Source organism: Cervus canadensis, chromosome 1, assembly GCF_019320065.1.
Source record: "Cervus canadensis isolate Bull #8, Minnesota chromosome 1, ASM1932006v1, whole genome shotgun sequence".
Classification (NCBI taxonomy): Eukaryota; Metazoa; Chordata; class Mammalia; order Artiodactyla; family Cervidae; genus Cervus; species Cervus canadensis.
Window position 1 is genome coordinate 114,039,264 of NC_057386.1, and position 17,855 is coordinate 114,057,118.

Consider the following 17,855-nt stretch of genomic DNA (forward strand, 5'->3'; position numbering starts at 1 on the left):
CACACAGCCATTGATGACAGTACTAGGACTTGAACCCTGGTCCTTCGACTAGAGAGCCCACCTCTTAAAAAAATGAAAAAACAATGTATATTTTCTGTGCCAATATATTAAAAAAACTCACATAGGACAACACTCTCCAAAAGACACAGCTAGAGGAAATGGTCTTGGCTTGCATCTAAACACAAAGACAAACAGTAACTGGCTAGAACACTTACCGATATAGTTCATGATGAATCCCTGGCCCTTCCCAAAGATGAGGCCGGCGGGGTCCGAGTGGAATTGGATGGTTAGGTCCGGTGTGGACGAGTACAGCTTCTGGGGGCCGCTGTTTCCCAGGTACTGTCCCAAGATGTGGGGCATGACCTCGTCACCGTCGTAGATGGTCAGGATGTCGCTGTTGCTGAGGTTCAGGCTTTGGGGGCAGAGAGAAGAGGAGGGGTCTTGAGAAGCCAAGTTATGGACATTCAATAGACTATTATTTTTTTTCAGGCAGCACTCTTTCTTGAGATATACTATGTGGTCAGGGCCCAAGCTAAGAAGTCGGGGGTGAGGGAGCCACAGGCTGAACCTGTAAATGGCACATGCTGGTCCTCCCCACGAGCAGGACTGGATCTGTGGATGGATTGGGCTTCTGAAGACTCATTCATGAAATGACCATTCCTGCACAGAGGTCCCTGCAGAGCCGAGTACTGCACTGCCGGGAGGACTGCCTTCAATACCCCCGTCATTAACAACCCGTTCTGGGGTGAAGCAAGTGCTGGGCATGTGCCACCTGCTGGGGGTGTGACATGGGTCTTCCGTTTTTCTCTGATGCAGAACAAGCTGACTGCTTGCTAATTATAACTTGCATCCTCATATAAAGTGAAATGATCTTTCCACTTATTATGCAGCACATGCCTCAAAATCAGCCAGGTTACCTATTATGTTTAGAGGATGGGACTGCGGGCAGGCTGGAGAAAGATGGAAGATTCATGGAAGATGCTCCAACCTGCCATCACTATTCATAGCATCACGGGATGACACACTTCTAAGACCCAGACACGACAGTACACTGACGATGCACAGTTAGAAACCCAGGAAGCCTTCAATAAGGCACAGAAACCAGTGCTGTGGGAGGTGTGCTGGGTAAAATTGATTTCTGATTGTAGGGATGCCAGGTAACTCAGCTTTGGCTGCATCAATCAAGGCAGCCTTGATTGTGTCCCCTCCTTTCCTTGTGTCCCCTCCCTAATATTTCCAAGCATTCACTATGTGCTAGGGCTTCTTTACTAGTGGTAAAGAACCTGCCTGCCAACGCAGGAGATATAAAGACACAGGTTTCATCCCTGGAGGAGGGCATGACAACCCACTCTAGTATTCTTGCCTGGAGAATTCCATGGACAGAGGAGCCTGGTGGGCTACAGTCCATGGGGGTCACACAGAGTCAGACACAACTGAAGCAACTTAGCCTGCATGCAGTATGTGCCAGGCACTGTGCTCTGCTCAGAAGACATGAGGAGTCACAGAGCAGTGGTCTGTTTAGACTAGAAAGCCAGGGATTGTGGTAGGAGTTATAATCATAAGTGCAGAGAAGGGAGTCTAACTCAGATGGGGGGGGGGCATCATGGAAGCCTCCCTGGAGGAGGTGATACTTGCTCAGAACCCTCAAGAAAGAGAAGGGGACCACAAGGCAGACAAACAGGAGAGGGAGAGAGGGCAGTGCCTGAGGCAGAGGGAGGGAGGGAGAAGGGTCACGACTCCTGAAGGAAGACACCGGGTGGGCCCTGGGCCCAGCTTTGGGAATAGACGTGGGAGTGGAGACTAGACCATGAAGGGTTTAGAGAGCCAAGTTTAGGTCACCTGGGTGTCACCTTGCAGGGGACGGGAGACATTAAAGGATATTAAACAGGAGCATCCTGACGGACCAATTCACTGCCAGAGGACAGTTCTAGGAAACGGCCTTCAGTGAAGTTCTGGGAACTGATGCGGATGATGACAGCACCACCCCCCCCCCCGCCCCCCAGCTTCATCCAAAGCCCAAGGGCAGTGTTTGCTGCCACTCTGGGAGCGGGGAGGAGATGAGGAAACCGCCCATGTTGGTGCTTCAAGCAGGAAGAACAAAGCAACACAAACAGAAGGCCCGCTGCTGAAGGTCTGCTTCCAGCAAGCAGGGGATGCGCTTTACCCACCACAATTCCTCACGTCTAGCTGTGCCAACGAGTGACTCAGGGAGGCTCTAATTGCCCCCGTACCCTCCATCAGCTTCCCATGCACCACTCCCCAGAATATCCTCTCCTGAGAAAAGGTTGTGGGCTTACTTTGCACACAGGGCTTTAAGACTAAGCTCCCAGACTCTGCCTACCCCCTGCCAGTTTCCAACTAGATGACAACCTCTAAACCCCTATTACATTGACATTCTGGAGTCACTACCTTCATCTGCATACCATAGGTGCTCAGCAGATGCTATGCTATGAAAGAGCCCGCCAGACAGTCTATTTGGCAACAGAAATAGTAGGCTTAATGTCAGTTTTTGAACTATGGAAGAGCCTCTTAACTCTAAGTACCATGAAAACATCAATAGCTCATGAAAGCGCTGGATCAGGTCAGTATGAAGCCCAGCAGAGTGGAGATGTTTATTCTATAAGCCGACTTCATAGCCAATCCGCTGGTAACAGTGGTTTGCAGACAGTGCATGACTTCGCTTTATTCTATCATTCATTTCAATGATCTCAGGGCAGCAGAAGCATCTTCAAGGGTGCAAACACCTTTCATTTGAAAACCCAAGAACAACTGTCTGTTCCTTCTAAAATAGGAAGGAGCAGTGCTCTGGGGAGAGCACACAGCCTTGGGAATCAGAAAGGTCTGGCTTGATTCCTGGTTCGACACTTTGATGGAGGGCGTGTGGTTTTTCTGAAGTTCCTTGCCTGTGAATTGGGCTTACTATTTCCAGTCTATGTCATGGGCTTTCAGAGCAAGGTAAGGGATGCAGGAGATCTGGGATCAGATTCTAGGTTCACTGATAGCACCTGAGCAAAGTCTGTTCATTTGAATGTTATGTCATGTTGTAATGTTATTATGGGCATCATCGCCATCCCCATCATCACCACCACCACCATCAACACCACCACAACTATCATCATCACCATCAGCATCAACACAACCATCATCGTCACCATCAATATCAACACAACCATCATCATCCCCATCATCACCATCCCTATCATCAACACCACCACCATCATCATCATCCCCATCATCACCACGACCACCATCAACACCACCACAACCATCATCATCACCATCATCACCACCACCACCATCAACACCACCACAACCATTATCATCACCATCAGCATCAACACAACCATCATCGTCACCATCAACACCACCACAACCATCATCATCACCATCATCACCATCCCTATCATCAACACCACCACCATCATCATCATCCCCATCATCACCACGACCACCATCAACACCACCACAACCATCATCATCACCACACCCACTATCATCACCATTAACACCACCACAACCATCACCAGCCCCATCATCAACACCACCACCATCCCCACCACCACACCATCATCATCGTCATCCCCATCCCCATCATCAACATCACCACCACCATCATTACCATCAATATCAACACAACCATCATCATCACTGTCATCAACACCACCACCATCATCACCATCCCCATCATCACCACAACCACCATCAACACCACCACAACCATCATCATCACCATCAACACCACCACCACCATCACCACGACCACAACCACTATCATCACCATCAACACAACCATCATCATCCCCATCATCACCACCACAACCATCATCATCCCCATCATCACCACCACAACCATCATCATCCCTATCATCACCATCACAACCATCATCATCCCCGTCATCCCCATCCCCATCATCAACACCGTCACCACCATCATTACCATCAACACCGCCACCATTATCATCACCACTATCATCATGACCATCACCACCATCACCACCACCACCACCATCAACAGCACCACCATCACAATCCCCACCTTTGATGCTTACCAAGAAAAGAGTAATGACAAAAATCAGCCTGGAGCTGCCTGCCTCCCTGGGGGCAGAACAGAGGAAGAAACGGGAGGTACTGGGAGTGAGCTGCCCATCACTGGCGAGAACAGAGATGTTTCCCAGGTCTGGATGTGAACCCTTGATGAAAACAGCCACCATGCATCTCCTTAAAAATGGTCCCACCCTGAAAGGGCAGTAGAATCCAGCAGAGGGTAAGGTCCAGACCATCCGGGCTCTGCCAGTATCACGTACACCCCATAGGAGCGAGGGAAAAAGATTAGCACTCTATCCCTTCCATAATGCAACAGGGTGGTGACATTGGGCTGTCCTGTGAGAAAGCAGCAGCCCAGAGCCCCATCCTCATTGCAGAATTCCCAGCCCAAGGAGCCCAGCTGAGGGAGGGGTGAGCTTTTACAACAAATAATGTTTAGAGCTGTATGAGTATTAGACTCCACTACACTTGTTGTGACCGGAAGACCCATGAAAACAAAGCTGTCACCCAGAGAAGCAAAACAGTGGAGAAGGTGCCCGAAGGACAGTGGGAGAAAGAGCAAAGGTGCTCTCTCCTGTATCCGTTCTGTTGTTGATCGGTCACTCAGTCCTGTCTGACGCTGCGACCCCGTGGGCTGCAGCATGCCAGGCTTCCCTGTCCTCCTGGATCCAGCTTTTTGAGAGGCTGGTTCCAATGATACACATGAATGCTGGTAATTGATTTTCCCTCCTGATCCAGAGACGAGCCTGTGTTTTTGATTGCCTGTCCAGCTGTGTTTGATACATTGAGTTCATCCAGGGTCCCTGCCGCTGGGCAATCCCCCAGCAATCGAGAGGAAAACGCAGAGACTTAACGGCAGGCAGATTGGCCACAGGGCAGAGCAGGGCTTTCAGCAGAGGATAGAAGAGAGATGTCAGCCAGATACAATCTGAGGAGGCACCGAGAAATCAGGATGTCAGTTTGACTCCAGCGCTAACGGGAGATGGAGAGGTGCTGGCAGGCAGGTGGGTTTGATCTGACTGGAATTGGGTGTAGCAGGTCCCCCGCAGGGAAGATTCCTCAGGAAGCCAGAGCTTCCCACGGCCAGCCCCCCTTAGCTGTCAGAGGGAAAGGCTTTCCGTGGGCACAGGGGTCTTGAGCTCCTGCCAGAAGATAGCAGCCTCTGTGTCTCCTTTGACACGACAAGCCATCTCTTTCTCCTTGGTCTCTGCCGCTGGCTTTTCTCCACCTTTCAGCAGGATTGTGGGGCGATCTGAAGGCTTACTGACTCCATCCTTCCCTGGCTCCCACCCCTCTCCCAGCAGCAGTCAGGTAAATCCTTCCCAAACACAAACCTGGACGCCTTCCCTCGACAGTTCAATAGAGGAGCAAACGAGGTCTATTCACCCAGTGGAATCTTATTTAACCATGAAAAGGGTTTGGGGACAAGACCTCACTTAGCATTTAGGTAACACTAACGGCTCAGTATTATCCACTCAGACAGCAACCCCACAAGCTGAGATGCATTACCATTTCCTCATGGAGAAGCAAACTGAAGCTCAGCTAGGAGAAGCCATCTGCCCAAGGTCACATATGAATCAGACCCTGGATCAAACCTATGTCTGTCAGAGTGAAAGCCCAAGATAGGAACCCCTATTTCATACAACATCCCATGAAAGTCCCACACAGTCGTGCCCCAAAAGTGTACCCAGACAAGGACCTATTACATAGCATGGGGAACTATATTCAATATTTTGCAATAATCTATAAAGGAAAAGAATCTGAAAAAAATACATATAACTGAATCAACTTGCTGTACACCTGAAACAAATACAAGACTGTAAATCAACAACACTTCACTAAAAAAAAGAAAGAAAAAGTATGCTTAGGTTCAGTCTTATCTCAGAAAATGCAAATTAAAAATTACAAATAAAACCTGCAGGATGAGGAAGCCTTGTTTCACTGTTCCCCTGTATCCCAGCACGCCTTTGGTTCACATGATGTCATCGCTAGAGTTCATTTGAATATTTATTCTTTCTACAGACTCCCCATGTAAAAAATATTTTGTCTCCTAAACATTTTACATTTCTTGGTAACAAATTTGTTTTATCTTGTTGCTGATCATGTATAACAGAGTATGTGATAAAGTCAGTGTTAAACTGATTACTTGGTCTGGGAGGTTTTATTTAGTAGAATGAGATTTGTTACAGTTTTGCAAATATTTTAAGAGTCTGGAAAAGATGCTTAAGAAATGGATATAGCGTTTGCCTTGATAGAGGGGGCTGTTTGCTGGGGAAGGGTGGGAAACTTGACTTTCATAGTAGACCCTTCTGTACCTTTGGGTTTTGAATCATGTGGGTATTTTACCTCTTCACAAAGGATAAAAACAGTCCGAGGGACCCTCATCATAGCTTCCACAAGGGTCTACAGAGCCAAAGAGGTGAGGATAGAATGTAAATTTGAATCTAACATATATTAGCAAGTGTACTTTCTCTTGACCAGCAGAGGGCAGTGTGCCCTTAAGCAAGATACAGGCATCTATTTCCCCTGCAGGGTAACCCCATCTCCCTATCCTTACTCCAACAAACCAGGACCCTGCAAGTGGGGAGAAAGTGGTAGGGAGCTTTGTAACTGCTGAGCTGTAGTTAATATTCCATAGAAGGCGCAGAAAGAAATGATGAGCAAGCCACCTTGCTTTTCTTATTCCTTTCCTAACAAACATCTGACCTTTGCTTAGCAACCTCGCCTTTAAAAGTCTCTCCTGAGTAGTATTCACCAGACGATTTGCGGTAGATAAACATCTTTGGAAACGTCTAATGGTTATGTATTTATTTAAATGTGAATTAGAAAAATATATAAATATATGGTTTGCACATCGAACTTCTCATTTCACGGACATTATCTTGCTTAGGGGAAGCCAAGTGAAAACGGCAAGCCAATTTAAGGAGGAAAATAAAAAGCAGCTGGTAATAGAATTGGACTGTGGAAATAGCAAAAATTAGCCCACAGAATTCCACTCAGTTTCTCAGCCTTCCAAGACTTCCATGGGGGTTCACGGGGCGGGGGAGGGGCGGGCAGCCTACCACTGCTGTCTCAAATATCTTCGGATACCAGATCCTTTGCAGCCTAGAGACCTGCCTTAGCCAGGCTGGTCCTCTAGTCTGGAATGTCTCTCCTCTCCTCTCTGCCTGACGTCATTTTATAGGCCCCTCTGCGCTCCCTACACCCTCCTGCCTCTATGGCCGTATGATAGCTGGCCAAGACTTTCAGAAGGCTTCCTCAGAGGCAGGAGCTGTTCTCAGCAATTCACACACACCCGTTCATTTCATCCTCAGACAAAACCTCCAAGAAGCACCACTCTCACCCATTTCACAGGTAAGCAAACTGAGGCACCCAGAGGTGAAGAAACACGCTGAAGCTCACACAGCTGGTCATACGGGAGAGCCATGTGGTTAGAAGCCGTGATTCTAGCGCTGAACCGTGGGACTCTACCTGCCGGTATCAGCTCTCATGCAGGGCTGCGGGCTCCCCGAAGGGACATGCCCAAGCCCAGGGCTTCGCAAAGGTGAAATAACTGTCGTGTACACAGATGGATGGTGGTGTGTTTATTTCTGCTTCTTCCAGGTGAGCAAACGAGGCTCAGAGGGGTTCAATGACTGTCTTAAGAAAACACCATCTTGCAATCAAGACAGGACCTCCACCGGACCGCAGAGATGGGTGATTAAATACACCATTGAATTTAAATAAGGGAAAGAAGAGAAGCAGAACCCAGAAGTGCAGTTGTAAGTGCAATAAAACTTTTATAAAACACTTATCTATTTTTGAAGGCCTTAAGAAAAAGGCTTGTTTAGAATTCTTTTGTATCCATTCTCTCTTCATATCCCCTCAGCCACATGGTGAGGAGACCTGAGAAAATGAAATCCCATTTCACAGAGGAGTAAACTGAGCCCATAAGAGCCCAGATCCCAAGGCCTTGGCTCCTTCACGAAGCCACACAGCCAATGCCAGCTGCTCCCTGGCACTGTGGAATTGCTGAGGGACCCTTTGGCCCAGGGCTAATTTGGTTTCAATTTAATTTGATAAAATAGCAGGTGAGACAAGAAACCATGTCACCTCCGGGGAGGGCAGAGAAAACCAATCTCTCTGGCTCCCTAAAAAGACCCATTAAAGCATAAAAAATGAACAGTTTTCTCATTTCCTTCTCTGTCCTTCCCTATTTCTCCGCTTTCTTTCCTTCCTTTCTCCTCCAGATACTCACCAAGAGCGTGCCTGTGTAGGGCTCAGACCCAGCCTTCACCCATTCCTGGCTACACAAGAGAATCTCTGGGGAGATTTAAGAACTCCCAATGCTGTCCAGGCTGCACCCCAGGTGGACGGGGCCCTCAGCATCTCGGGGCGCAGGTCGCGGGCATCAGTGGCACTGAAGTTCCCCAGGAGGGTGTGCCGGCAGCCGGGACTGAAAGCCGCTGCCCTGGAGATTTCGATGTGGGTGAGACCCCATCTCTGTTCTGCCTTTCTCTTCTCCTTTTCCTCCACTTTTCTCCCTGTCTTGACCAATTCCCTCTTGGATCTCCAATGAGAAAGAGAAGAAGGATACCCCCCAATCCCCACTGGACGTGCCTTTCCTCTGGGACCACCCCACGGGCTGACCAGCCACATCCTTGGGCTGAGCCGATTCACAACACAGCGGGCAAGGCTTCGGCAAGATCAACAACGAGGCACATCACTGCCAGCGCTGCGGACCAGCGGCAAACCCAACACTTCTCAGCTGCTTTGCTGGGAAAGCAGAAAGAAACCAGTCCCTAACCACCCTGGTGTTTTTCGCTCCATCTTGAGAGGCCGTCCAAACAGAATGGACTCTGGGTTCAAACCCTCAGTGAGCTGGTTTCTAGCTAGGTGACCTTGAGGAAGTGACTTAACTCACTGATCCTCAGTGTCCTCACCTGTAAAATGGGGATAATACTGTTGAAAGCGGTAAGCATTGTAATCAGTGCCAGGAATTCAATTAACAGAGCATTTTTTTTCTGTCTGTGAAAAAATATATTCATAATGAATTACACAGCCTGTTAGGGGAGAGGGTTGTGGCGTCAGGAGATATCATTGAGAGCCGCCCACCCCCACCCCCGTTGCTTCTTTGCTTTGTGACTACGGACAAGTCACCTGCCCAGCCTGGGCCTCATTTCTCTAGATGAAAATCTCAGAAAGCACCAATTGTAAAAAAAAAAAAAAGAAAAGAACAGAAAGGAAGAAAGTGTGGCTGCTGTGAAGTAGCCACAGTTTCCTTCTGCTTCACGCTTTCCTTCTCCCCAGGAGGTCAGGCCCCCATCTTCCCTCCCCTCTCCATCACCAGCCGCTAAGGGATGGGGTTGACAATTCAGCGATTCAGATACAGGCTGGTGAAGCTTGGCTTTCCCACACCCAAGGGTGGCCAGAGGCGGTCTCGCGGCCCTTCCCAGACTTTCCTGTGTGCGGATGCCCACATCGCTCCCTCTTTCTGGACAGGAATTTCTCCAAATTTAAACAGTTAGAGTGGGACCAGAGGCCTTCTTCATTTTAGGACCTCTGAGTCAGTGTAAAAGAGCTGAACTTGAGAGAGTATAATTAAAGCATAAATTAGAGTTTAATTAAGGGTGGGTTGGGACTTGTGGTGTGTGTGTTGTCTGTGTGGGGTATGTGTGTAGTGTGTGTGTGGTGTGTGTGTTGTGTTGTCTATGTGTGTGGTGTGTGTGGTGTGTTGTCTGTGTGTGGTGTGTAACTAGTGTGTGGGGGGTATGTGTGTAGTGTGTGTGGCGTTTTGTATGGTGTGTTGTCTGCGTGTGGTGTGTTGTGTAGTGTGTGTGGGGTATGTGTGTTGTGTTGTGTGTGTGTTGTGTGTGTGTAGTGGTGTGGTGTGTTGTCTATGTGTGGTGTGTGAGTAGTGTGTGTGGGGTATGTGTGATATGTGTGGTGTGTTGTCTGTGTGTGTTGTGTGAGTAGTGTGTGTGTTGTGTGTGTAGTGTGTGTGGGGTATGTGTGTGGTGTGTATGGTGTGTTGTCTGTGTGTGGTGTGTGAGTAGTGTGTAAGGTACGTGTGTAGTGTGTGTGTTGTGTGTGTGGGGTATGTGTGTGTGTGATATGTGTGGTGCGCACGTTGTGATCTGTATGTGGTGTGTGATGTTTGTGTTGTGCATGCACACACATGCGCACACACACACACGCACACATGCGCGCGCGCATACACACACACACACACACACACACACACACGCCCGTGCAGAGGGGCGTGGCCCTGGCCCGGCTCGCTGCAGGAAGCAGCTCCGGGCTGTCACCGCAGGAGCGGACAGCCGCCGGATCTGTGTTCACTGGCGCTCTGAGCCCCCATCATGACACACCTTCTTGAAGACATCCCCTCGTACAGCCTGGTGTGGCTCATCTCAGCTGCCAAAACACATCCCCTGTGACCCAGCGCAGGCTCCGGGAGGGCAGGAACGGTCCTCCAGGAAAAAACCAACCGCTGGGAAGCTTGAGGGCCCCCCCAGGCTCCCCTGGAGGTGTGATGTAGCTGCACAGGGGCCCCCGGCCATCACACGACCGCGCTTGGAGCCTCTGCCCCGCCTGGCTGCCAGACCCCGCCGTGTGAACTCACGGATTGTTTAGAGAACTAACTAAGCAGACAGAGGTGATGCACTCTGAAGAGTTTGGCATGCAGTAAATTGGTGTTTTCTCCAAGCCTCTGATAGCCTACCTCAATGCCAGGCACATGGTGGGTCCTCACCAAGCACTGGATGGAGAGTAAGCGCCAGGGCCACTGCACATCAGACAAGCGGCTCGCGGGACGTCAGATCTAATTGCATCTGAACGCCGTGGGCTCCTAGGCGTGCACCAGCAAGGCAGGGGCCGGGCTGGAGGTGGGGGGTGGAGGGGGGGCGGTCCCTCCCACGGCTGCAGATGCCAAGGCTGTGAAGAACTGGCACAGCTGAGGAGTGGAAAAGGGCACGTGCTGGGGAGGACCTGTCCTAGGGCTGTGTTTCCCAGTTACCACTCACACCAACAGCGGGAGGAAGGGGAGTAATCAACCAGGTAGGACGTCTGGGGAGTGCCTTAGGATGAAGCTTCTTCATCCCTCAATGCCCGAAGTTGGGGGCAACATTTGTGTGTGTGCGCGTATAGTTGTATAATAGACCTAAATTTGGACACACATCATGGAAGGAGTTAATTATCATCATCCCAGCTGCCAAGTAAACTTCTGAGTGCGCATGGTGTCAGGCCCTTGCCAAGAGTTCCATCTTCCCAGGAACTCTAACTGGTGGGGACTCTGTAATTAATATCCTCCTTTTAAAGACAGGGAACTGAAGCTCAGAGAAGTAAAGTGATTTATCCAAGGTCACAGCTAATGACGTGGAGAGTTAGGATCTGAACTCAAAACTTCCTTTGTTGTTGTTGTTTGGTTGCTAAGTTGTGTCCCACCCTTTTCGATCCCATGGTCTGCAGCATAACAGGCTTCCCTGTCCTCCACTATCTCCTGGACTTTGCTCAAACTCATGTCCATTGAGTCGGTGATGCCATCCAACCAACTCATCCTCTGTCATCCCCTTCTCCTGCCTTCAGTCTTTCCCAGCATCAGGATCTTTTCCAGTGAGTTGGCTCTCTGCATCAGATGGCCAAAGTATTGGAGCTTCAGTTTCAGCATCAGTCTTTCCAATGAATATTCAGGGTTGATTCCCTTTAGGATTGACTGGTTTGATCTCCTTGCAGTTCAAGGAACTCTCAAGAGTCTTCTCCAGCACCATAGTTCAAAAGCATCATCTCCTCAGTGCTCAGCCTTTTTTATGGTCCAGCTCTCACATCCGTACATGACTATTGGAAAAACCATAGCTTTGACTATATAGATCTTTGTCAGCAAAGTGATGTCTCTGCTTTTTAATATGCTATCTAGATTTGTCATAGCTTTTCTTCCAAGGAGCAAGTGTATTTTTAAATTTCATGGCTGCAGTCACCATCCTCTATGACAGGCAAAAAGAGAGCCTTTTCCTGAAAAAATCTCAGGATCTTTTGAGAGTGCCTTCCACATGTTAAGAAGCATCAGTTGCAGAGAGAAACATTTTCTGATTCCTTATGCCAGGCACTGAGACCTGGGTAGAATTCATAGCTGTGGGATCATAGGCAAGTTACCTCACTTCTCTGGGCCTCAGTTTCTTCATCTGTAAAATGGGGGCAATGATAGTCTTCTCCTAGGGACAGCTGTGCACAGGGATGTCATTTGGAGTTTCAGACTGGGAGCAGGAGACCTGAGTTCTCACCCCTACTCTTCGTTGGGTTTGGTAGCTTGAGTGCAGAAATGATTTCAAAGCTCTGGGGCCCCCTCTGTGTCCAGATCCTTTGTAGGGAGGCTCCCAAACACCTGCCACCAAGAGATGGTGTACATTTCTCCATCCCTCGAATCTGGTCTGGCCCTTGCTTTGTGATTTGCCATAGGATACCAATGATGTCGCGCCAATTCCTGGTCTAGGCTCACTCAAGAGGTCGTGAATGCTCTTGAGTGGAATGCTCATGGCTGTGGAATGCTGGCCAGTCGCCACAGGAAGGAGCCCAAGCCAGCTGTTGGATGACGAGAGACCCGTGGAGCAGAGGTGAACCATCCCAGGCTAGGGCTGCCTAGACTGACAGCCAGCCTGCCCCAAATACGTAAGAAAGGCCAGCCATGGACCCATGGGGCCTCCTACCTAGCCCATAGTTGCCCACAGACACAGGCTGGAGTCAGCTCAGACCAGGAGAAGACCCCCTGCCCCCGCCGCCTCCTTGCTGACCTGCAGACTCATGAGACATGCCACAAGCTTATTGTTTTCTATCACTGAATTTGGGGTGGTTTGTTATACGGTGATAGCTGACTGAGAGGGCAATCTTGGGACAGTCTTTCCCCATCTATGGGCCACAGTTTCCTCATGTGAAACAGGATGGAATTTGGCCTCTATGAACTGTGCTGCTCCAGATTCCCTAGAGTGTTTGGCTCTGGAAAAAAATCCCTTCTCTCTCCACTAATGGACTGGAGGGCTTTCTTTCTATTGTGGCCATTTCTCTTCATGATTTATGCTGCTGTCTGGACATGGTTTCCCTGGTGGCTCAGATGGTAAAGAATCTTCCTGCAATGCAGGAGACCCAAGTTCGATCTCTGGGTTGGAAAGATGCCCTGAAGAAGGGAATGGCAACCCAGTCCAATATTCTTGCCTGGAGAATTCCATGGACAAGAGGAGCTTCGTGGGCTACAGTCCATGGGGTGGCAAGAGTCGGATACAAATGAACAACTAACACACTGAGTGTCTGTGCTTCTGAGGGCTGCTATCAACTTTCAAAAATATGTATATTTACTTGGCTGTACAGGTCTTAGTTGTGGCATGCAGGATCTTTGTTTCACCATGCAGGATATTTCATTGCAGCATAGGGACTCTGTAGTTGTGGCTCTGGGCTCTCTAGTTGTGGAGCATGGACTCACTAGTTGTGGAGCATGGACTCTCTAGTTGTGGCTCTGGGCTCTCTAGTTGTGGAGCATGGACTCTCTAGTTGTGGCTCTGGGCTCTCTAGTTGTGGCTCTGGGCTCTCTAGTTGTGGAACATGGACTCACTAGTTGTGGAGCATGGACTCTCTAGTTGTGGCTGTGGGCCCTCTAGTTGTGGCTGTGGGCTCTCTAGTTGTGGCTCTGGGCTCTCTAGTTGTGGAGCATGGACTCTCTAGTTGTGGCTGTGGGCTCTCTAGTTGTGGAGCATGGACTCTCTAGTTGTGGCTCTGGGCTCTCTAGTTGTGGCTCTGGGCTCTCTAGTTGTGGCTGTGGGCCCTCTAGTTGTGGCTGTGGCCTCTCTAGTTGTGGCTCTGGGCCCTCTAGTTGTGGCTCTGGACTCTGTAGTTGTGGCTCTGGACTCTGTAGTTGTGGCTCTGGGCTCTCTAGTTGTGGCTCTGGGCTCTCTAGTTGTGGCTGTGGGCTCTCTAGTTGTGGCTGTGGCCTCTCTAGTTGTGGCTCTGGGCTCTCTAGTTGTGGCTCTGGACTCTGTAGTTGTGGCTCTGGACTCTCTAGTTGTGGCTCTGGGCTCTCAAGTTGTGGCTGTGGCCTCTCTAGTTGTGGCTGTGGCCTCTCTAGTTGTGGCTCTGGACTCTCTAGTTGTGGCTCTGGGCTCTCTAGTTGTGGCTCTGGGCTCTCTAGCTGTGGCTCTGGGCTCTCTAGTTGTGGCTCTGGGCTCTCTAGTTGTGGCTCTGGGCTCTCTAGTTGTGAAGCATGGACTCTCTAGTTGTGGCTCTGGGCTCTCTAGCTGTGGCTGTGGGCTCTCTAGTTGTGGCTCTGGGCTCTCTAGTTGTGGCTGTGGCCTCTCTAGTTGTGGCTGTGGCCTCTCTAGTTGTGGCTGTGGCCTCTCTAGTTGTGGCTCTGGGCCCTCTAGTTGTGGCTCTGGGCTCTCTAGTTGTGGCTCTGGGCTCTCTAGTTGTGGCTGTGGGCTCTCTAGTTGTGAAGCATGGACTCTCTAGTTGTGAAGCATGGACTCTCTAGTTGTGGCTGTGGACTCTCTAGCTGTGGCTCTGGGCTCTCTAGTTGTGGCTCTGGGCTCTCTAGTTGTGGCTCTGGGCTCTCTAGTTGTGAAGCATGGACTCTCTAGCTGTGGCTCTGGGCTCTCTAGTTGTGGCTCTGGGCTCTCTAGTTGTGGCTGTGGGCTCTCTAGTTGTGAAGCATGGACTCTCTAGTTGTGAAGCATGGACTCTCTAGTTGTGGCTGTGGACTCTCTAGCTGTGGCTCTGGGCTCTCTAGTTGTGGCTCTGGGCTCTCTAGTTGTGGCTCTGGGCTCTCTAGTTGTGAAGCATGGACTCTCTAGCTGTGGCTCTGGGCTCTCTAGTTGTGGCTCTGGGCTCTCTAGTTGTGGCTGTGGGCTCTCTAGTTGTGAAGCATGGACTCTCTAGTTGTGAAGCATGGACTCTCTAGCTGTGGCTCTGGGCTCTCTAGCTGTGGCTCTGGGCTCTCTAGCTGTGGCTCTGGGCTCTCTAGTTGTGGCTCTGGACTCTCTAGTTGTGGCTCTGGGCTCTCTAGCTGTGCTGCGCAGGCCCCAGAGCACTTGGGCTCATAGGGTGGCCCATGGGATCTTAGTTCCCTGACCAGAGATCGAACCCGTGTCCCTCATCTTGCAGTGCGGATTCTTACTCACTGGACCACCAGGGAAGGGCCTGCCCTCAACTCTTGGCTCTCCCTTCTTGCCTGGTTCCTGGGCTGAGTTCTCCCTGCCCAAAGAAGCTATATCTGTTTGATGGACAGGAATGCCTCTGGACAGGCACTTAATTTTTAGCGCTTGGAATTAACTTAGCGCAGAACGGGTTGGCAGCACCTGAAGAGACATATTCCACAGCTATCAATCATACGGTTACCGGGGTTTGTTATTAGGTTCTTTTATTTCCTGGCTGATGGATTATGCTGGGGTCCATACAGAGGGAGAGATTTGGGGCTGTGCTCCACAATGGACCCAAGAAAAGCAAACTGGAGCTTGGCTGAAATTTCATTTTTCCAGAAATATATATATATATAGGAAGTAGGTGTCCAGGAAAAGGGAGGAGGGCCTCCCTTTTCTTCGAGCCTCAATTTTTCCTTCTGTAAAATGGGTCAAGGGATTTCTCCTTTACTGAACAACTCATTACCATTTATTGTGCGGTTATAATATTGGATTTTGGCCCCAGAGACCTGGGTTCAAATTCCACTTGGTTTCTTTCTAGCTGTGTGACTTTGGGCAAGTGACTTCACCTCTCTGAGCCTCTTGAGTTTTCCCATCTGTAAAATGGGGGCAATCATAATGTGATCACACAGGTTTCTCAAGTGAGAGTTAAATGACTTGACACAGAAAAAGCACTTAGTGACTGGCAAACAGGAAGCATTCAATAAATTCAGATATTTATTGTGATGCCAATGATAACTGCCATCATCATCCATGAAATAATTCCTGCCATGTGTTTACCCTAAAGTCTGGCATATACTAGGGATGATTATTTGCCAATTTGGTGCCAGAATCCTTACTGAGAACTTTACATATTTTTAAATAAACATACACACTCAAGATCTCTCTCTCTTTTATTCAACAGATATTTATTGAGCACTTACTGTGTGCCAGGCCCTGGGGATATAAACAAAATATCCCATTGCAAGGCAGTCACCTTCTGTCACCTGAAATGCAGAGCCTGTAAGCAGCAGAGTCAGGCTTCAAAGGAACTCTCTCTGACCCTAAAAGAGGTGATACCCACTTTAAAGGTAGAAAGTGAAGAGGAACTAAGAACTAAGAACCTCTTGATGAGAGTGAAAAAGCTGGCTTCAAACTCAAGCGTCAAAAAATGAAGATCATGGTATCCAGTCCCATCACTTCATGGCAAACAGATGGGGAAAAGTAGGAGCAGTGACAGATTTTATTTTCTTGGGCTCCAAAATCACTTCAGACGCTGCCTGCAGCCACAAAATTAAAGGATGTTTGCTCTTTGGAAGAAAAGCTGTGACAAACCTAGACAGAGTATTAAAAAGCAGAGACATCACTTTGCTGACAAAGATCCATATAGTATAAGCTATGGTTTTTCCAATAGTCATATATGGATGTGAGAGTTGGACCATAAAGAAGGCTGAGCACCGAAGAATTGATGCTTTCAAATTCTGGTGCTAGAGAAGACTCGAGAGTCTTTTGGACAGCAAGGTGATCAAACCAGTCAATCCTAAAGGAAATCAACCCTCAATATTCACTGGAAGGACTGATGTTGAAGCTCCAATACTTTGGCCACCCAACGCAAAGAGCCAACTAATTGGGAAAGACTCTGATGCTGGGAAAGATTGAAGGCAGGAGGAGAAGGGAAAGACAGAGGATGAAATGGTTGGATGGCATCACCAACTCAATGGACATGAGTTTGAGCAAACTCCAGGAGATAGGGAAGGACAGGGAAGCCTGGTGTGCTGCAGACCATGGGGTCATGAAGAGTCAGACATGACTTAGCAACTGAACAACCCTTTGACCCTAGAAACTTCATGTCTGGCACGCAGCATCTCCGAGGTTGTGGCCCTGGGGCTCAGCTGTTGCAGCCACACCCAGGCTGTCTTTCAGGCCCTAACTCTGACCTGCTGTGTGATGCTGGGCAAGTCGCCTCCCCTCTCTGGGCCTCCGGCCAGGTACTCCGTTCTTGAGCCTCTTCTCCAACCATTCCTTAAGTTTTTTAAAATTTTCCTGTCTATGCTTTACATTTTGAGAGAGCAAGAGTGGGAAAGAAGAGAGATTTAAGAAATTCAGAAGGATTCAGGGACTTTCATGGTGGTCCAGTCACTGAGACTGTCTGCTCCCAATGCAGGGGGCCCAGGTCCAATCCCTGATCAGGAAACTAGATCTTTTCGCTGTGGTAAGACCCTGTGTGTTGCAAAGATGATCAAAGATCCCATGTACTGCAACTAAGACCCTGGCACAGCCAAATAAATAAATTAATTAATTTAAAAAATAAATTCTGAAGGACTTGAAAGATTCATATCCAGATGCACTTTAGGGTAAGCAGCGGACTCTTGATGGAACTGGGAAGTACAAGGTGGGTCAGGGACTAGGCATTTTGGGTGTGAAGGAGGTAAAGTCTGGGGGCTCCTGACTCATCCCACTCACCTTCTTACCTATGATACTGACAATGCAGTTTGATGGTTCTAATTACTGCTTCTCCTTGGAAGAAAAACTATGACCAACCTAGATAGCATATTAAAAAGCAGAGACATTACTCTACTGACAAAGGTCCAAATAGTCAAAGCTATGGTTTTTTCAGTAGTCATGTGTGGATGTGAGAGTTGGACCATAAAAGAGGCTGAGCACTGAAGAATTGATGCT

At 49.0% G+C, this 17,855-nt stretch overlaps 1 protein-coding gene across 3 annotated transcripts in view; it reads right to left on the reverse strand.

Annotated features, from left to right (window-relative positions):
* Window positions 1–17,855, reverse strand: part of SEZ6L (seizure related 6 homolog like) — a 185,741-nt gene that overhangs the window by 29,633 nt on the left and 138,253 nt on the right. For all 3 annotated transcript variants that reach the window (XM_043438080.1, XM_043438079.1, XM_043438078.1), the window contains exon 10: window positions 216–412. In XM_043438080.1, coding sequence (XP_043294015.1) covers window positions 216–412 — 197 coding nt within the window. The remainder of the gene's footprint in view (window positions 1–215; window positions 413–17,855) is intronic.